At 40.0% G+C, this 22,019-nt stretch overlaps 1 protein-coding gene across 11 annotated transcripts in view; it reads left to right on the top strand.

Annotated features, from left to right (window-relative positions):
• Positions 1 to 22,019, top strand: part of DAB1 (DAB adaptor protein 1) — an 831,182-nt gene that overhangs the window by 626,340 nt on the left and 182,823 nt on the right. For all 11 annotated transcript variants that reach the window (XM_089515261.1, XM_089515260.1, XM_089515257.1 and 8 more), the window contains one exon: positions 9,231 to 9,433. In XM_089515261.1, the coding sequence (XP_089371387.1) occupies positions 9,367 to 9,433 (67 nt within the window). In that variant the 5' untranslated portion in view covers positions 9,231 to 9,366. The remainder of the gene's footprint in view (positions 1 to 9,230; positions 9,434 to 22,019) is intronic.

The raw sequence follows: 22,019 nt of genomic DNA, 5'->3' as shown, positions 1-22,019 counted from the left end.
GGGTGAAACTGGGTTGTTGTTATTATTGCCAGTGTGGACAATCCCAATGACAAAAAAGAAGAAAAAGTGTTATGACATAGGAATTCATGGGCTGTAATCTACAGTGGTGTTCTTGTAATTCAGTATTTATGGCCACAATTAATTTGTCACATAATAAATTCTTTAAAACAGTGCTTTTTAAATTGTGATGGTATGATCTGATATGCTCTGTCTTAACCCAGGCAAGATAAAAGTGTGTTTAGTAGCAGTAAAAATTATCCAGGATTAGACACATAACCTATGTCTACGCAGACATGCAAAAAGTGCAGACCATAGTAATGATGTCAGATGTGGCCATTCACAAAATGTTGTGCTAATATTTGATAAAATGATAACATAGAGTCCAATGCATTAGTGAGCTGATTAACAGACACATTGTACAGTCACAACAGCAACAATAATCTTTTATCCTTATTCAAACCACAGAAGATAAAGGGTTCATTTTCTTGATGAATTACTGCTCATTACTTTTGTTTTTGAAGCTCCTTTGTTCAAGAAACGTTCTGACAGACATTGTGTTTTTTGGATATTACTGTTTCTGATGCATGTTCTATGTTCAGTTACTCTTTTGGATGGAGACTGGCCTGCTTGTCCTATGTCAAATCCATTTTATTTGCAATCTTTTTGGCCTCATTGGGCAAATTTTATCATTAGTTCCTGGAACCTTTAATGAAGTAAGCTGACAATGATGTTAAGAGAGCAGTGACATGAAATGCCTTCTCCCTTAGCCTTCCTATCATGGGTGGATCTCCAGCAGCCAAAAAGAAATAGCCCTCCTGGACCTGAAAGGCAATGTGAATGATACTGTTCAGAAAAGTCAGAGATCTCTTTTTAGAGCTCACCCACAGGACTTTCTGCAGTGAAGGCCAGTAGGGTGTGGAAGTAAGTGATGCAAAGTGTCACTTATCCAGATCTTTAATTTAATTTGATTATTATTATTATTATTATTATTATTATTATTAAGGCTAATTTGAGTAATCAGTTAGAAACCAGACTCCCCTCTTACCTGTTGCAGCAAAACATGGTGATGATAGCCAGTTGCCTTCCCATGCGGTTCCTGCAAACCAGCCAGTGCAGCCACTATGGGCGCAAGTTGCACTGAGGTCAGAATGAGGCACCCAGCCTTGTTCTGACCTCAGAGTGAACTGCACCCACAGATGACTCACCAGGGGTGCTTGTAGGGACTGTGTGGGAAGGCAACCACACTGTTTTGCTCCAGGTTTTCTGGAAAATACAGAGCAAAAGTTCAGTCTTTTTAATGTAGGCCAAGGGGGTGGGAAATCCAAATTAGATCCAAGTATGGTGTAAACAGCACAAACCCCACTTGAGGTTTTGGGGCTGTGTAAACAGCATGCAGCCAGCCCAGGGGGAACTTGAGGTATATAGGTAATATAGACAAGCCCATAGTTATATGGGTACCAGCTGTATCTTACCCAGGGACCATGTTTATTTTCAATTTCAACTGTTTGGGCCTATTTAAAATGCATCCCATGTACAGGTTCCTGTAGCAGTTAAAACCTTACTTCATTTCATAGATTAAAACCTTCATTTCCTATGAAGCAATAGAAGTTACATCCCATCTGGAACTTCAATGGTTTTAGTAATTGGTAGGTTTAATTTTGGTTTGTTTATGTGCTGTTTTGGAGGTTTGATTTATTTATTTGGGTTTCTGGGAGAGGAGGCAGCAACTTTATACTTTTAAATCAATTGAGCAGACTTTGAAGATCTGTCCTTGGAAGTTGCATAATTCACATACAGATCTGAAGAGCTCATTAAGAAGAGCCATACACAAATTCTGACATACTAAAAGAATATTAAATCAATTCAAATTGTGCATAGCCATGTAGTGTTATTGAAGCATTTCAAAATGTTGAAAGAGACTGAATTTGAAAAGGGCAAGTGGTTTTACAGACTTAGCTTCAATAAGTGATTTAAATTGTCAAATCATCCTCTAGTGTTGAGAGGCTTTAATCTCCTAAATTATAAAAGAACTAGGTTTCCTAAATCATTGTCAGCAATTGAGATATTAGGAGTCTTGGGCGGGATGTTATCACTGGATAAAATCAGTTGGATCAGATTTAGGTTGAGGAAACTGGGTTGGCTGAAGCAGATTCTTCTATCCTTCCCTACAGTAGCCTATTCTGGCCCATTCACAATGGTACACAGAGGATTGGAAAGAGGAGGTGCTTTTGGATAGAGAAGACTGTGGTGTAGGAAAATGAGGAAGATTCCTGAAAATTCAGTAGAAGCACCATCCAAAAGCAGAGTGTGTTTGCCCATGAAAAGCAGACTGTAGATCAGTGCCTGTTGGTCATGACTTTAGTGAATTCCTGGTTTTACTGAAAAAGCAAGTGGAAACAGTAGCTTCGTGCAAGAGCAATCCCTATATCATCAAACAAGACAGAGGCGCGTTACAAACCGCCCCGTTGGGGCGGCCTGTACCCGCCCCTTTCCCCAACGGATTGGCCCCAATCCGCCGCTTTTCCAGGCCGCAGGAAGCAGCAAAAGGCCGCTTCTCGCGGCCTGGAAACGAGTGTCCTTGGGGCTTCAGCAGCGGGGAGAAAAGAGAAAGGGGCCGCTCGGCCCCTTTCTCTTTTGTGTCACTGGCGCAGCCGTGTAAAGGCTGTGCCAGCGACACAAATGAAGGAAGGAGCTCCGTTTTGGAGCTCTTTCCAGCGCCGCGAAAGGACTCCAGGACGCTCCGTTTGGAGGCGGCAGGGCCGTGACGTCCTAATGGTGGTGCCCATGTAGAGTGGGCGCTGCCATTTTGTACGTACTGTGTACTTACTAGGGTTGGGGGCATCTGAAAGAGATGCCCCTCGGACAACCCTAGTACGTACACAGTACGTACTAAAAGGCCCATCTGGAAAGGGCCAGAGGTAATCTTGGAAGATCAGGATGCAGAAATCAAACAGTTTGTAAGGGAGGTAAAAATCAGGAAAGTCAGATATTATTAATTAATGACCTGGTGCTTTTACTGCCTGTGTTTTGATTTTTGAATTATTTTGGCTGTTCAACAAAAAAGCTTCTGACCTCAAGAATGCTTGTTGTTGTGTGGCTTCAAGTCATTTCTTGTGTCCCTTCAAGTTAAACCCTAAAGTGAATCTATTATGGAGTTTTCTGAGGCTGACTTACCCAAGGTCACTCAATGGGTTTCCATGGCTGAGTGGGGATAGAACTCTGATCTCTAGTTGGAGTCCAATGCTCAAACCACTACACCACACTGGCTCTCCTCAAGCATGTAGCCTCAAGATAAGGAAATACAGTTGGTCTTTCTTATACTCTGAGTTTTTATACACAGATTCAAGCTTCTGTTCAGAGAAGCATTCCCAGGCATTGCATGATTATCATTTGCTATTTGATGTTGTTTTGTTGCCTGTTTTATCATACCATTTCCTGTATTCCTATGTATTTTATATGTATTATCCTATTATTTCTTAGATTGTACGCCATAGGCAGGTTTACTCTTATATATTTATTGTTTTATGTACAGCGCTGTGCAAATCTACAGCGCTATATAAATAAAGAATAAGAATAAGAATAAGCTATGGTTTGAAAATGTTAAAAAAGTATAAATTTCAAATATCAAACCTTGATTTTCCATTTTTTATAAGGGACACCATTTTGCTATGTCATTATATTGAATGGGACTTGAGCATCCACAGATTTTGTTATCCACGGGGGATCTTGGAACCAAACCCCAGTGTATAACAAGGGTCCACTGTACTGGAGACCATCTAGTGATGGGTAAAAGCAGTGGGTTCAGTAGGTTGGTAAATCTGCTCCAGGTTTTAGTCTGAAATATCCAAGGTGCTACACGTGTTGTGAAGCAGAGGCTTCAGCAGCTTGGATAACTCTTTTAAAACTAAAAATAGAGCAAATTCTCTGCCCAAGCATAATGGAACCTACCAGTCTGTGGTCCTTCTTGAGGGACATAAATTGCAAAGCAATTCTAGAATGCCTAGTATCATCAGGAAGGAATGACAGCAAGATATCTCTAATCAGACATGGTGCTGGAGAGCAAAGATAATTACCTGACAGCTAAAGTAGATTTTTTTTCCTACCCCTCTTTCCTATGATAGTTCTGCATATAGGAGTTTTCAAAGCCTTGCTCCATTCATTATTTTCCTCCAGAGCTCTCTGGATGTCAGTTGTAGGTGTACAACTTTAAAGATATTTAAGTCTGTATATTGCAGTTTTAAGCAGTGTCTTGATATTTTCAACACTCAGCTGAGCAATTTTGTACCAAAAATACTATTAAAAATGTATACCATATCCATCAGCCATATAGTTTGGCATGAATGGTGTTTCTGAAAGTGATACACAACATTCAGTAACTGTGTGCAACTTTGGCAGCAAGTTAATTGCAGTTCAACATGTCCTGATCTGTTTCAGATGTGACCTTCCATGTTCAATACGATACCTACTCTTGAGATCTGTGAGTCCAGTACGTTGGAATTTCAGATGAATGATAATGCCCTCTGTGACTCATAACTGAACTTCTTTTCCCTGATGTTGCAGAGCTTTAGCAGCATGCATAGTACTGTGTAAAGCATTTTTCACCTTGGTGGCATCATATAAATGATTAGTAACTATAGAACTGGAATGTGCATCACCAATAGCACATCTATAAAAAGAGTATACATATTTAAAAATAAAGAATTAACTTGGCTTGCACATCGGTCCATACAACCTGAGATATATTATCTGTGAAGTATTTTACCAATTTAAGTTACAGGCTGTTACATACTACAGGTATATACTGCAAGTAAAAAGGGGGGAAATGCTGAAATATAAAATGAATAGCAAAAATATTTGGCTTTACATGGGTGAAAAATTCATTAGCTGCACCTTAAAGCCAATACTTTCTGTCTCTCTTTGGTCCAAAACACACTGCAGAAATAATCCAGTTTGAAACTGCTTCATCTGTCCTGGCTTAATGTTAGGGAATTCTGGGAATTTTGTGAGACATTTAGTCTTCTCTATCAGAGAGTTCTGGTCGCCATAATAAACTACAATTTCCACAATCCCCTAGCACTGAGCCAGGGCATTTAAAGCAGTCTGGATTATTTCTGCAGTGTTTTTTTTTTTAACCCTTGTCTCATCTCCCCCGGTCTTATCTCTTCCCCCAACTCTTCTTCTTCTTGTTGTTGTTGTTGTTGTTGTTGTTGTTGTTTTGCTTGTCCTTCTCCTCCTTTCTCCTAAGTCTTATTTCTTAATAGTTGCCATCAGTCAATCAGTCAATCAGTCAGTCAGTCAGTCAGTCTCTCTCTCTCTCTCTCTCTCTCTCTCTCTCTCTCTCTTTCCCTCTCGATTGCCATATTCTACCACCCCAAATCAGTGTAACCACATTATATAAATCATTTGCTCATTGTGCAAATTGTGTTGCATATAATGAAAGGTTTGCCAGCATGGTCACACACATTTTCCTCCTTTCAAAGTTGCTGTAAACTTTGAGTTTCCTTGGATTTGCTGCATGTAATGTAGGGGTGCACAACTTACAGCCCAAGATGTTTTGTGCACCCCATTACCAGTTTTATCATTTTGTATCTACAGAGCTCATGTGAATTTAGTACCCACATGTGATGTAGACATTTAACAGGTATAGATTTCCTAAGAATAAGGATTGCACAAAGTTTGGGATCCTACATTAAACACTTGAAGGTACACACCTGTCTCTATGTTTTGCCTCACATCACCATGTTTATTTGTCTGCCACTTTTCCACAGGAGATCTATGCTTACAGTAGTTTATGGTAATATCAGTAAAGATTGCATACTATAAAAAAGCAACATTTTCAGAAAATTCAGCAAAACCATGATGTGGAAAAATTGATCATTGGAACAACATTATCCCAGGGTTGTGTGAGTTGAGAAGTTGTATTGTCCAGAACTTAATTAAGTACTTCTGCTTTATGTTCCTTCTTCTCTTGAAATCAAGAACATGTGGGCTACACATCAGGGCTCAAGGTATTCCAGCACTGGAGAAGCCAGATGTTGTGATGGCAGGTTGGGCAACATGCTCAAATCCTGTTCCAAATCACCTGCAAGTATTTTCACCAAACCTTAAAGTTTTCTGTTCTTGAAAATATCCCTGCCCTCAAAGAATCTACTTTTGAAGATCCTGGTTTTTGCTATGTAGTGATAGGGGTCTAGTGTAGCACTATGTCGTACAGACATTTTAATAATAATAATAATAATCCATTAATGTGTTTTAAGAACAAAGTAACCCTAATTCACACACAAGCAGGGTTTCATGTCACATCCTTTTCAATTCAGGTGTCTGTTGACCTCAGACTGACTACTACTACTCCTGCATCATTTCTGTGTTTGTAATTGTATTGTTCTTTTAATATTGAGAAGCTGCTCTGAGTCCCAGTTCTGGAAAAAGAGCGGGATACAAATAAATATAACAACAACAACACCTTCTGTATTTTCCTGAATCAACCTTTTTATGTTTATTGATGGGGGCTAACATTTCCCTTCTAGCCTCTTAGCCATTTTCCAGAAAGTGTCAAATATTATACATAGTGTCTGAATAATAAACACCTTCTTTTGTACTTTGAAATGCAATTCATAATGAGTTTGACATTTGAACCTGTTTAAAGTAGCTAAGTACTCCCCCTAGCAACATTCTTACCTATCTGCACTCTGTTTTATTCCTTTCATATTTGTAATTTCACATGCTGCAGTTTTTCTGTGTTGTTCTCCCCATTCCCCCCCCCCCCCCCGTTCATTATAGTTATTACTGCACACGGCAAACACTTATGTTGATATGTCTTTTGCGTATAACATAATCTTAGCAGAGATACCCATGTGCTACTGCAAAAATAATGATGAAAAATACTGATATTTTTCTTTCAGAGCAGTAAATAATTTGATGGTTGCCTACTTCCCTTCCCTTCCCTTCAGAGCAATTTTAGTTTTAATATTTGAATTTGGGTTTGTTTCTACAAACCCCATTTTAAAAACAGGAAAACTTGCACATTTCTATTCAGAGATATTGAACTCATCACCATGCAAATTTTGATAAAATCTGTTGAAACAACAAATTGGAAATGCGAAAATGTATTCTGAACACCTCATTCAAATTATGCAGTGCATTATTTTATGAATAGTGATGTTTGCTGTGCAAACAGAATCACAGTTCATTTTGCATAAGGAGATTAAAATCTGGACCATTAGATTCATGTTTTATTATCTGATTGGGATAGCAAACAGACAGATCACACATTCAAGGGGCGCTGGTTAAAATAATCTAATAATGGGTATGCCAAAAAAAAAAAAAAGTATCCTTATCAGTATGTGTGTTGTTTCTTTACTACCTGGTTCTCTTTTGACTCCCTGGCTGCTTCTTATTTCTTAATACATGTTTTTCTTCTTGTTCTCCCCTCACTATCTTTAGTCAGTGTTTAATCTTATTGGCTGTATCCAGCCAAATGGTTCTGTTGATAATGTACCATTTCATGATGGCAATACACCAAGTTATATTTTTTCATAAAACCCAGTGAGAACAGTGAATGGCACCCTTGTAAGCAGTGGCTTAATTGCCAAAACGGAACAATATGAAACTGAGTCACTGGACTGGTAGAAGCCACATGGGGCAGGCTGTAGTTTGGCAGGCAGCAGTGGAATCACTAAGGAGGTGCAGGAGGTGTGGACCACACTGGGTGACACCCCAGAAGAGGGGTAACTCCCTGTTGAGTGCCCCCATGGTATGTGGCAGGGAAGAAGAGGCCTAGGACACTCCTTCCATGCCCTATGTGGCTTTACTCACATGTAAAACCGCACTGGGCCGGGAATGAAAGGCCTGGGACACCCCTTCCTTCTTTCCTGGTGTGGGTTTACTTATGTGGAAAGCCATGCTGGGCAAGGACATGAGGGAGTACCCTTTTGGCCCTGGCACCTTACACCAAGTGAAACCCCATTGTGGGACACTACTAACATGCAGAATGGATTCCTGCAGATGGGGTGGCTGGATGGAGCTTTCCATCCGTCACATGCCAGTGCTCAGCTGGCTAGTAAAATCTTGCAGGCTACTAACTTTTGAGAACTTATTTACAAGTCAAGACTAGATTGAAGTCAACTTAGGGTGAGCACCATAAAGGGAAGGGAAGAGATATCAAGAATAAGCATTACTCAGGGGGACAAAAAGGTATTGAAAACCCAAACATCTTCACAGATGTCAAAAGGCGTATGGGTTGCTTTTCAGTACTCCTGGAAATGAGCATAAAACTAGATGGGTAGTATCTATCTCAGCCTGAAATCCAAGATAAATAAGAAGTTTGCTTAGAACAGGAATGGGCAAAATGTGACCGTAGGCAGCCCTTGAAACCCTTAAGTGCAACCAACAGGAACCTTCAGAAGGCTCTTAATGCCCACAAATTTCCCTGAATTTTAAAATTGGGCTGATTATGGTGCGTTTCTGAACCCAAATTGCACCAAATCTCTCAAACTTCGCTTGAAAGGCAATGATTTGCTTCATTGATCCCCCACCCCCCAACCTCCCCCAAACAGACCAAACAGGAGTGGTGATAATCAGCCAAAAAACTACATTACTTTGGCTTGATGAAATGCAGTGCTGTGGCCCACAGAGTGGACTTGGAAAGGAAAAAAGGGCCACTGCCATGTTTGCAGTTGCCCCCCCCCCCATCTTAGAACTTTCATCTTTCATTCTTTTGTTTGTTTGTTGTTGTGTTCCTTAGAGTCATTTCCGGCTTGTGGTGACCCAAAGGCAAACCCTTCCGAGGGTTTTCTTGACATATTTCTTCAGAGGGGGTTTGCCATTGCCATCCTCTGAAGCTGAGAGACTGTGACTGGCCCAAGGTCATCCAGTTGATTTACATGGCTGAGCTGGGATTCGAACCCTGGTCTCTAGAATCATAGTACAGTGGACCCTTGTTATACGCTGGGGTTTGGTTCCAAGATTCCCCATGTATAACAAAATCCGTGTATGCTCAAGTCCCATTAAATATAATGACATAGCTAAATGGTGTCCCTTATAAAAAATGGAAAATCGAGGTAAATTTATACTTTTTTGGATCATTTTCAAACCGTGTATGCTTGAATCCGTGTATAAGAAATCCGTGTATAAGAAGGGCTGGCTGTATAATGCTCACACCACTACAACACATTGGCTCTCTTTTCTTGCATCACCAAAAGTGACTTCTCATTTATGTTTTCTTCTTGCAGCACTGCAAAAGGGTGAATGAAATGAGATGCCTGGATTCTTGTGTCTGAAGAGTTAAATTGTTCTTTTGGAGATTTGTTCTAAATGAGACTGGCCAAGATACTGGACCTGTGTGAAGAAGACTAAGGATACAATAGGATGTCAACTGAGACAGAACTTCAAGTGGCTGTTAAAACCAGCACAAAGAAAGATTCGAAGAAGAAAGGTAGGAAATCCATATATTTCAATGTTTGGTAGAAATTATATTCTGTTCATACTCAAACTGTTTACTGTTTCAGGAAATCAACTACTGATCCAGTTATGAACAAGTCACATGCACCATTTTGTTTGTTGCTTGTGTTATATTATCTTAGCTGAGTATGGGCAACATGTCCACACTCATGTCAGTATTAATAGGACTCTGGATAATTCCCTCACTTCCATAAAATATAATATATTTTACCTAAAGTAAAGAGGACTACATTCTTTTGAAACAAGGCACATTTATAAATTGCAAGTTACTTTTTAGAGGCAGTGAGGAAGTTTAGACCTTGCTGAAATTTCCCATCTCTGTCTTAGCCAATGTTATTTGCAAAGAATAAAATATAGCATTGTTATTGTTTACTGCTGTCAAGTCAACTTATGCTGACCCGATGAATGAGAGACTTTCCAAATCAACGTATCATCAACAAACTTACTCAGATCTTATAGACTCAGGGCCATGACTTCCTTGATTGAGTCTATTTATAATGTTGTCTGCCTCTTTCCTGCTGCCTTCTAATTTACTTCTTGTCTTCCCTAGTAAGTTATGTCTTCTCATGAAATGACCAAAGTACAACAGTCTCAGCTTAGTTATCTTGGCTTCTGGAGAGAGTTCAGGTGCAATTTGCTCTAGGATCCATTTGTTTGTCTTTTTAAAAGTTTGCAGTATCTATAGAACTCTAGTCCAATGCCACATTTCAAATGAGGTGATTCTCTTCCTATCAGATTTCTCTACTGTTCACCATTCACGACCATACATAGAAATGGGAAATGCAGTGTCATGGATAATCCAAACTTTAGTTTGCAATGATATATATTTAAACTTCAGGATCTTGTCCTTTCATAGCTGCTCTTCTAAGTCCTAGTCTTCTGATTTCTTGACTGAAGTCTCCATGCTGATTAAAGACTGAGACAAGGGTCCAAAACACACTGCAGAAATAATCCAGTTTGAGACCACTTTAACTGCCCTGGCTCAGTGTTAGGTAATCCTGGGAATTGTAGTTTATTGTGGCACCAGAGCTCTCTGATAGAGAAGGCTCAATGTCTCACCAAACTACAGTTCTCCGAATTCTCTAACACTGAGCCAGGGCAGTCTCAAATTGGATTATTCTGCTTTGGACCACCCTGTAGAAAATCATCATCTATTTTAATGTCTTCATTGTCTACTTTCAAGTTATGTAACTCATCTGTGGTCATTATTTTTGTTTTCTTAATGTTCAATTGTAAACCTGCCCCTGTACTTCCTCTTTTCATTCTATTATTCCAAGTGTTCGCATTTTTCTGCTAGTAGTATGATGTCATCTACATAGCTTAAATATCTTAAATATAACATAAGGAAGATCTTTTAAATTCCTGTGTAAATAGACAAGTACAGATTACATGTAGACATTTATAGAAACAGTCTTGGGATGTTCCACCAAGTTCTCCTAAACATACCTTTTTTCAATTACTCTTCACAATTATTGTTTCCTTTCTGTTTCCTTATTTCTTCTCTTCACTTTGCTGAGTGATCACAACCAATGAGGAGTAGCTATGATAACACTGTAGCACAAAATACACTTAACAGATTTGACTATGTGCTGATGTCAGGAAGCCAGTTCAAAATGAGATCATGATCCCTGCCCTTATTGTGAATAGTCACAATTAACATGCTTTATAAAGAAATTGCTGAAAAAGGTGAATACAGGGTGTGTGTGTTTTTCACAGCTGATATCAGCTTCAGTGGAAACTTTACTTGCAGCTCAATCTTGCACCTGATATTACACACACACACACACACACACACACACACACACACACACACGCTCTCTTACAATGCAAGGTCTAAATATTGCTTAAAGTGCTAGCTTAATATTTTTAACACAAACTTTCTTCCTTTAACTCTTTTGTTTGCAGATTGTCTTGTGTTAGTTAGCCTTGGTCTATCAAGAGATGGCATCATTTCCTTCTTCAAAGCTATAAAGGTATAGCCATTCCTTGCCTGCTTGGTCGCTCAGAGCAAAGTTGTCCCATGTATTGTTTGCGTGGACTCTATAAATAGAAGAGAAGCTCAGTTTAGGTCATGTAGTTACAGTGTGCCTGCATCATACACGGACGCGACATACGTGGCTTTCAGCATACACTGAAAGCCATGCCAGAAGAAACCTTTATTGTGAGTGGTCTACATGGAAACCATTGGAAATGTGAAATTTTATAGTGGCTATAAGGAAAATATTTGAAACATTGTTGATGAGCATACATTCCAAAATTGGAGAAGTGTGGACATTGAAGGATACCTTTATGCTTTTGGTCATCAGATTTATTGATTTCCCATATCAATACTAACAGACCACTGTAAAGATATGAAAGATCTGTATCACTTATGCATCCCTTTGAAAATTTAGGGCAAAGGTCATGATTTGCATCTGTTTGTATTCTGTTATTCCATCTCATTTCCACAATTGTGTAAACATACTTTATACCTGAGCACTTATTATCACTCTGTGCTGCATATAAAGATGTGGTTTTATATCTATGAAAGCCCATGCAAAACATACAAACAAAAGGTGTTTGGTGATAAAGGTGTTACCACCTTTCTTTCTTTCTTTCTTTCTTTCTTTCTTTCTTTCTTTCTTTCAAAGCATGTGTTAGTTGGCTCTTATTAAAATGTAATGCAAATAAATTTCTCTTCATGCTCAAGAATTATAGTTATTGTTCGCAATTTATATGCAATAGGTGCTTCCCCACACCAATCATGCAAATGTCTCATAAATAGTTATTTCAGTCCTGTGAGACTACTTAACTAAATAAACCAGTGTGCCCCAGGTTATATTTAACACCTCTTCATCTGCTTCTGAAGTACTTGTACACTTAAAGAATGTTGGTTGACATTCCTCATTTATATAAATCTGTTTTCAGCTTTACCATTAAATATATCTACATTTGCTTTTAACTGCCCTCAAGTTCATGTCAACTCATGGCAACCCTATGGATGAGACATCTCCAAGACCCTCTGTCCTCCACTGCTCTGCTTAATTCCTTTAAACCTATACCTGTGACCTCCTTAACAGAGTCCATCCATCTGGCATGTGGCCTTCCTTTCTTTCTACTTCCCTCCACCTTTCATTATTATCATTTCCAATGAGTCTTTCCTTCTCGTGATGTACGACAGCCATCTTGGTCATCTTGGCTTCCAGGGAGGTTTCTGGATTGATCTGCTCTAGGACCTATTTGTCCTTTTGGCTGTCTATGGGATCCTTAGAACTCTTTGCCACCACCACATCTCAAATGAATGGATTTTCTTCCTGTCTTCTTTCTTAACTGTCCAGCTCTCATATCCACAAATGGTAATAGGGAATACAATGGCATGTATGATTCTAACTTTTGTGCTATGTGTGCCAATGGTGCTTTTGGGAATTTTAAGAGTCACTTCATTTTCTAGTCTGGTTATAGTCTTCTACATTCATCATGGTCATTGGCTTATATCTTTGCATTTTAGAATCTTTTCTAGTTCTTAATCTTCTTCTGATTTCCTGACTACAGTCCCCATTTCTATCAAAGTTTGATCCCAGGTATGGGAATTCTTTTACTATTTCTATTTCTTCATTGTCTAAGTTGAACTTGGGAAGATCCTAGGTGGTCTTTATTTTTGTTTTCTTTATGTTCAACATTAAGTCTGCCTTTGCACTTTTTTCTTTGATCTTCCTTAGTAGGTATTCCAGGTCTGTGAGGTTTTCTGCTAGTACTATGGTGTCATCTGTATATCTTAGATTGTTGATATTCCTTCCTGCTATTTGCACTTCTCCTTCTTCTGTCCATGCCTGCTTTTTTAAAAATATGTTCTGCATACAAGTTGAAGAGATAGGGTGAAAGAATACAGCCTTGTCTGACCCCTTTGCCAACTGGGAACCATTCTGTTTCTCTCTAAATTCTATTCTGTCAGTAGTCTCTTTTCCTGAGTACAGATTTCTCATTAGGACTGTCAGATGTGTTCAAAAGATCTTTTGCAGTGGTCATGGGTGGTCAGAGTTCATCCTCTGTTCCCCTATCTGTTGGAGTTCCCCAGGGTTCTGTTTTGGGTCCCCTACTGTTCTCTCTCTACACATTGTCCCTCGGAAAACTTATTAGTTCTTTTGGTTTTTCTTATCATCTGTACGCCCATGACACTCAGCTGTATCTTTCCACCCCTGACCTTTCTCCAGGGCTTGAACAGCAAGTTTCATCATGTCTCACAGCTGTCTCTCTGTGGATGCATCATTGGCGTTTGAAGCTCAACATGTCCAAGATGGAGCTTCTTGACTTTCCACCTAAGTCCTCCCTTCAATACTCCTTTTCTGTTTATGTCAACAACACCTCTATTCAACCGTTCCAGGAAGCCTGCAGCCTCGGTTTCACTTTTGATTCCTCTCTATCTTTTATCCCCCAGATCCAGGCCACAGACAAAGCCTGCAGATTCTTTCTTTTACAACATTGCCAAAATCCATCCCTTTCTCTCGGCTTCTACTGCCAAGACTCTGGTTCATGCTCTGGTGCTCTGGTGGTCTCCCGCCTAGATTACTGTAACCTCCTTCTAGCAGGGCTTCCTCTTTCTCATCTTTGCCCTTTAATTTCTGTCCTGCATTCAGTGGCACACATCATTACATCTGCTCGCTGCTTTGACCATGTTTCTCCTTTATTATCATCCCTTCACAGGTTCACCTTTCCTTTCCGTATTCAGTATAAGCTTCTGTTGTTATATTTTAAAGCCCTGCATGGGCTGGCCCCTCTTTATTTATCTGAACTTCTTTCTCCTTACATTCCCACTCATACCCTCCATCCTAGTTGTCAAGATCTGCTGTCCTAGCCTAGGATCTCCACTACCCCATCCCAGATTCGTCCCTTGTCATTTGCTGCCCCTCATTCCTGGAACCTTCTTCCCCCTCGAACATGGGTCACCACTTCATTGACGACTTTTAAATCTGAGTTGAAATCTCAGGAAGCGTTCCCAGGCACTGTGTGAATATTTTTATGATATTTATTAGATAGTGGATGTTGATGTTTTAATTGTTGCCTGTTTTTTAACTAATTCTATTTTATATTACTACTTACTGTTTATAAGTATTTTGTAGATTGTACGCCCTTGGCAGGTTTTATATTTTTATTGACTTGATTATTTGTATGTACAGCGCTGTATACATTTACAGCGCTATAAAAACAAACAATAATAATAATAATAATAATAATAATAATAATGTGTTGGCTCTCCCATGTCTTTGCCTAGGAGGGGCGCCACCACAATAAACACAACACCAAAGTTGCAGGAATGGCCACAACTTTATTAACTCAACATTAAAATAGTGTAGGGTTGGCCCAAAGCATGAGGTCATGTTCTGTAAGATCGAACAACACCCTGGTTGATTGATAACCGCAATTTTGGGATGACCTATGGGCTAGGGAACGCAATCTCGCAGCTATGTGAAGTTCTGATTGCCTCTTATCCCTTAAGCCCCTGGTCACCGGGTAACGCAATAATGTAATGGCCCCCGCAATGGCCATAACATATGTCCTCAATATACCCGGGTCCAAAGGATTCCCTCTCCAGTACTCCATAGCCCTGGAAACCACTCTCAGCAGATCATGACCTATGCTGCCACCCCCCAGTTGTGACAGAAAAAACACCAACCCTAGGGAGGGAGGTTGGGGAGCCGAGCAAAAATGGCACTGAACGCCGGGCAACAAGGCCTTATTTAGGCCACTGTAAAGAGGGAGGGGCTGGGAGCACACTCCACCCCTCCAGGGCAGCTGACCAATCAGCTCTCTGGAGGACCAGAAACCAGGACCATAGAAAGGTCCTCCGAGCCTCCTAGAGCGGCCAAAACAGGAAGTTCCTCCCCGGCCCCTCAGCCAGCCAATCAGATGATTTTTTTGGCCCCAGCAAAGCATGCTGGGCTTACTGACGCCCCCAGCAAAGCATGCTGGGGCGTACTAGGCCCGACAGGGCCTCTACGGTCGGTGCGACCTCCCGGTGGCAACGCAGCTCATCGGGGGAGTCTGCTGGCTGTTCTTTATGATCTCTACAATCAAAGGCTTTGCAATAGTCTATAAAGCACATGCTGATTTTGTTTTGGAATTCCCTGGTGCACTCCATTAGCCATTATATGTTTGCAGTGTGGTCCCTAGTGCCTCTTCCTTTCCTGAATCCTGCTTGAACCTCGGGAATTTATCTTTCTGTGTATGGTTGGAGTCTATGTTGCAGAATTTTGAGCATTATTTTGCTTGCATGGGAGATCAGTGCTATGGTTTTATAGTTGCTGCAGTCTCTTGTGTCTCCCTTTTTGTGGATGGGGATGTATATTGAGCACTCCCAATCTATTGGCCATCATTTTGTTTTCCATATTTGTTGACATATGTTGGTTAGCATTAGAGTTGACTCTGCTAATGTGGATTGCAGCAGTTCAGTTGGAATATCATCTGTTCCTGGTGATTTGCTTTTCGCTATTTCTTTCCACCTCACTTTTTAGAATTTGAGGTTCATCTTCATATGGCTCTTCATTTCATGTGTCCTTCATTTTGTCATATCTTTTGTATAATTCTTCTGTGTACTGCATCCAAAATCTTTTTTTCCCCTCCTGGTCTTGAATTATGTTATTTTTATTGTCATAGAGTGTCCCAGTCCTTGGTCTGAATTTTCCTTTGATTTCCTGGATCATGTGAAATAGATCTCTTGTTCTTCTACATACCATCATTGAAATGTAGATGTGATGTAGATGAGAAAGGAACAGAGGTAAGGGAGTGAGAGAGACATACTTTCAGGAAAGGATGAAAGAGAGCCCTATTGGATCAAAACAGATGACTATCTAGACCAGTATCTGTCAACACAGTGGTCAGTCAGTTGCCTATGGGAAGCCCACCAACAGGACATTAGTGCAGCTGCACACTCAATCCCACGTTCCTTTACAGTTGAGGGCTCTACATATCAGAAGAGGCAGCAGGCACCACTGATCATTTGCCCAAAACTCTTCACTTTACTGAACATGAACATCTGACACTGAATTTCATGTCTTATTTCCAGTATCCACACATTGAGATCCTATGTGACTTGAGGGCTGTGTGGACAGGCAAAGAAGCTGTATGAACTTAGAGGTAGGGAAAGTACAACCTCAGTCACATTTTCTGAACATTGATCCAATTCACACAGTTAAACCAAGAAAATGCTTTGGGATTTTCAGCATCTTTTAGGAGTTAATGTGCACAGAAGAAGTGTCTATAATTGAATAGTTTTCAGAATAAAAAATGTGAGTTGCCCTTTGGGAGGTTTCATATTTTCTTGAACAACTGTCTATACAGTATTATCAGAAAAATAGACAAAATTTGGTGAAACTAGCCCCCTCTATTTGACAAGAGCAAGCAAGGTGCCTCCTCCCTTTAGCACTTGTTCTTGTGACTGCTATAACACCATTCCCATCTTCCTAGAGCAGGAAAATAACCAGTTTGATTATGATAAGTGCATATAGTTCTTAGGGCAAACTCTTGTGTCACTTCTAACAAAAGTGAAAAAGGTATATCTGCAGTATGATTAGCATACACACATACACAACACACACACACACACTAACTGCTGTTAAACCATGTTATCTTGCATATATGTGTGTGTGTGTGTGTGTGTATATAAATATATATGTGCAAGATAAATTTCTCTCTGTCTCCCTCCCCCCCCCACACACACACACTAGATAACATGGCTTAATAGCAATTATTGTGCTGTATTTGACTATTCTCAAATTATAGGGATCTCTGATTTCCTGTAGAGTTGCAGCTTAATAAAATCTATCCCTAGTGTAAAGGAATTGTTGGCAACGTATTATTATAGGTAAAGGATACCATTAATTTTGTGTGATGCATGCACTTGTTTTTGTAAAGATTTATAAGCTGAAGCTATTTTATATATTGTGTGCACATTATAAATTAGCACAGTTCAGTAGCTAAACTCATATAGAGTTCTGTATATGTCACAGGTTTCTTATTTTTGTCAGTAAGTAGGGTATCATTTTTCATTAACAATAGTAAAGTGTATATACACTAAGGAAATTTTCATTTATGTGAAATAACAGAAAACATCTGCTTGTTTGGTACTCTAGATTTCTCAGTTTTATCATAAAGATCAGAATTCTGAAAACTGCTAAAAGATGAGAAAGTGGGGCACAACATGTAGATAGGTGTTAGGAGGATTAACTGCTATCCTTTGCAACAGATATAGGATTTTTCATACACGTTACTGTGTTTCCATAACTTACAATACACTCCAACCTCTTCTGTCTGCATAATTTACAAGAAGTAAACCTATCTTAATGATTAGGTGTTTGTAGCAATATTAAAATGAACATTGTTTCCTAAAAGTATATAAATAAGAAATGGATGGGACAACTCAGATAAATTTTCTGTTAATCCACAATCAGTAAGCTTCTGTATATACATTTCTTCACACCTCGAAATGATTCCATTTTAATAATATGAATTCTAAGTGTGCTGTTTATTATTTCATTTTCTATTTTGGATATAAAGTACTGAACTGGACCCTAATTCTAGAGTGATGTAAAAAAAGTCTGGCTAAACAAATGGGTGGTAAGATATTTCTAAATTTCATGCTCACATGAATATGGAAATCCTAGGATCCTATACTGGTTCTACTATGTAAGTGTTAGTTAAATAAGATTATGTGCCATATTACAAGAGTATACCTGAATTTTTTGACATTGAAATAATGCAGTCAGGTTTCTTAGTTTTCTCAGTATGGTGTACTGGTTTGAGCATTGGACTAGGACTCTGAAGACCAGGGTTTGCATCCCAGCTCAGCCATGTAAACCCACTGGTGATCCTGGGCAAGTCGTACTCTCTGAGCCCCAGAGGATGGCAATGGCAAAACCCCTCTGAAGAAACATGCCAAACAAATCCCATGATAGAGTCATTTTAGGGTCAGAAATAATTTTAAGGCACTCAGCAACAACAGTGTGAATGGTAAACAATAAAAAAGATACCAAGGCCTGTTTTCTTCAGAAATGAAAAGTCTGCCACTGTCATATTTGCTCAACTTCATTTTACAAAATGATGGCACAGGAAATGACAGCCACTCCTGCTACAAATGCAAATCTCAAAACTGCTGCTTGCCTACATTGTTAGTTTCTGTCCTGTTTTTGCCCCTTGGGAAGCAAGCCAGACTCCCAGCATGAAGTTTCAGGGTCTCACAGAGAAACAGAGGTAGTTCAGTGAGATCCAAGTCATTCATGCTTCAGTATCCAGTCCAGGCATGGAGTCCAACGAGTGGTCCAGAAGAGTAGTCAGGTGTCCAGGCAGCATTCAAGCAATCAGTCACAGAACATAGCACCAGTGCAGCTTTGTCCCAAAGAAGGTTTTGCATCAGTTATGCTTGTCTAGGGGAGGTGCTGGGTTATTTATAGCCAGGTGCTCCCTAATTGCAATGTGCTTCCTATGTGAGCATCTGCATCTTTCTCTGTCCCAGCATCTCTCCATGTGGTAGGTACCTGGCTCTTCCTCTGAGGATTGTGGCTGCTGGAAACTCTACTCCTGTGGTTGCTGGATGGCTCTACCTCTGTGGCTTCTGCAGGCTCTGCTCCTTTGTCTGCCGGAGCCTTGTCTCTTATGGCTGCAGACCTGGCATGTCCTCTGTGCTCTCAAGCTCTTGACCAGAGCCTTCATTCTCAGGATCAAAGTCCATCCCAGGGTTCTGGAGGCAGGGGATGACACCTTCTCCACAACTATTTCCCTCTTTCCATTTTTGTACCCTTAGTTCTTACTATCATCCCACTCTGTTACACAGAAAGGGCTGAAGATTCAGTCTCCATATGTGACAGAAGGTTACATCCAAAATTAATCACATTCTTAACCCAGAATATAGGTCCCAGTGTCTAGCTATATTTAGCTAGACAAAATGAATTTCAGCAGAATGAGGGCTTGTGGGTTGTGTCCCTTTAAAACAAACAAACCCTAGGCTATATATAATTCCAAATCAGTATTTACTACTTGCATGCTGTGCAGTAAAAGAGAAAAGAAAGTTGATCCCCCCACCCACTTAGTTTTCACTGGATTGTGTGTCACAATGTATATATCAACAAATGAGTTCTAGGCTAGTGCAGTGTGAAATGATGGACATTTTGGGAAAATGTGTATTTTTCAGGTTCATTAACTGCCATCAATAGGATCTAGCAAGCAAGGCACCTTAAGTTATGTTAGTAGTCACCTAGTTTGTTACCCAGTGGAAATTTTTATTCCCAAGAAATAAGGTCTTTGATTTAGAGATATGGAGGTCACAGCTCAGCAGCAAATTACACAGATGGAATAAGGAACATATTCAGTCATGATAAAATTGATCATGAGCTGGAGTGCAGCACTTTATGTGTATATTTTCTTCATGATTGGGAAATGTAACCCACTTATTGATTGGGATTGTAACACATCCCATTTCAGCAGCTCATTTTTATCTTTCCAAAGAAATGGAGAGTATATTACAGTTGCCCTCTTTGCCTAATGCTGTTTAGGTTTTGCCTTGTTCACTGATCCCTGCTGTGATAAAAAAAATGTAGTGCTCAGTCCTTGATAAGTAATGCTATAGAAAAAAACACACAATCCAAAACAGCTTCAATTGGCAATTGAGAGAAAGGGTTTTAAAAAGTCAGTAGCTGGCATGGGTGGCCAAATCCAGTTTGAAACCTTGGATGTGTGTAGTGCTGAGTAACCATCCCCAACCCCCCATGTGGCCCCAATTCAGGTGAGGCCTCACACTCCTTTTAGTTGATTTGGAAGAAAAAACTCTATTGGAATAAAACAATTTACCTTTTTGTGCAAATGGGCTTGGGGAGCCTGAGACAGATGGAGGCTCCCAAATGTTATTGTTGTTATTATGTGCTTTAATCTCATTTATGGTAACCCTGTCATAGGGCTTTCTTTGCAATATTTATACAGATGAGGTTTGCCATTGCCTTCCTCGGAGAGAGTATGACTTATCCAAAGTCACCCAGTATGTTTCATGGTTGAATGGGAATTTAAACCCTCATCTCCTAGTATCCTATTCTAACACTGGAACCACTACACCACTTTGGCTTTTCGCACACCCACTACTTTTCCATTCATGCAGTCTTTATTGGTTGAATGCTATCCCCAGTTTGCTTCTGAGTAGCAAAGACAAAAACCTTTAGAAGTAGCTAGGTGACATTTGGAACAAGAGGCCCTCTCCTGTTTTTCTGTACTCAAGAGTTGTCAAGCTGGATGTGTTAGGCTTAATGTAAAATGTATAGTTCATGTACAATGGAATGTTTTTGGATCTCAATAAAAATTCCAATATACCCTCCGGTGGAAGAAATTTCCATTCTCATGAAAGTCTCCAGCCTACTGACACCTGGAACATCTCACTTCTGCTTCACCACATCACTTAAAAAAAATGACATGGAGGCATTGTGGTCCAGTATATTACACTCACTGCAGTGAAAAGTATGGCAGTAGTAAAAAAATGATAGGTTTGTTGAGACAAACGTATCTGAGCTGCTTCTTTGTAGAGAGATAGAAAAATACAGCTGAAATTTGGGACATTGGTTAAGAACTGTGTGATGATTTTTATCCTTATTGGCATATGTGACCATTGTGTTAAATAGCAAAGTTGTCCAACCTAATTTGTAACTATATGAAGGAGTACTGCCAATTTCAGGCTCAGACAAATATGCAGGGACCAAAAGTCTACATCTGCTGTGCAACAGCACTGCATGTGGAAGTCCACTTATGCAGCTTTGAACTGAAAGCAGACACTGCATATCAGACATAAATGTCCAGCCACTTCTTTTTGGGGACTGACTAGGGGACTAAGCAACTTGGAACCGCCCCATTTAGGATGGATTGGGGCTGCAGCAAACAGATGTGCAGTCCCAATCCAGCCAGCTTCTGCCCCACATAGGAGCGGAAAAAAGCCACCCCTTTGCCTCTGGAGCCAGCTTTTTGCTAGCTCTGGGTCATGTGGCATCTAAACGCCATGCCCCAAGTTGCCCAGAAGCTGTCCGCTGTGTACAGTGGGCCCTTGTTATCTGCTGGAGTTTGGTTCCAGGATTCCATGTGGATAACAAAATCCATGGATGCTCAAGTCCCATTAAATATAACGGCAGAGCAAAATGGTGTCCCTTATATAAAATGGAAAATCAAGACTTACTATTTGGAATTTATACTTTTTTGAATATTTTCAAGTCGTGGATGCTTGAATACATGGATAAAAAAATCTGCAGATAAGGAGGGCTGACTGTAATTGCTGGTGCGACTTCTGGGTAACGTGGTGTGTGTAAACACCATGCCCCCAAGCTGGTTTGAAGCTGGTTGAAGCTGCCGGTCTGTTTCGGCACTGACGTATGTGCAAGATATTGCCAGCCATTGTTTAAAACTTTCTAGGAGACAGTGTTATCTAATGCACATGTTATAGGTCTAGTTTTGGGTGGGTTCTGCAATGGAATATGACTCTTAGAGGCTACAGTGCTGCTTTCAAATGCATGAGGGTTAATCTGGTATGAATATAAGGGATTCTAATAAATCTAACAGCTAAT

The sequence above is a fragment of the Sceloporus occidentalis genome, unplaced genomic scaffold (assembly GCF_023333645.1).
Source record: "Sceloporus occidentalis isolate IW3139 unplaced genomic scaffold, rSceOcc1.0.p SCAF_3, whole genome shotgun sequence".
NCBI lineage: Eukaryota > Metazoa > Chordata > Lepidosauria > Squamata > Phrynosomatidae > Sceloporus > Sceloporus occidentalis.
The sequence above is the reverse complement of the archived record's forward strand: the minus strand, read 5'-3'. Positions and strand labels throughout refer to the sequence as shown.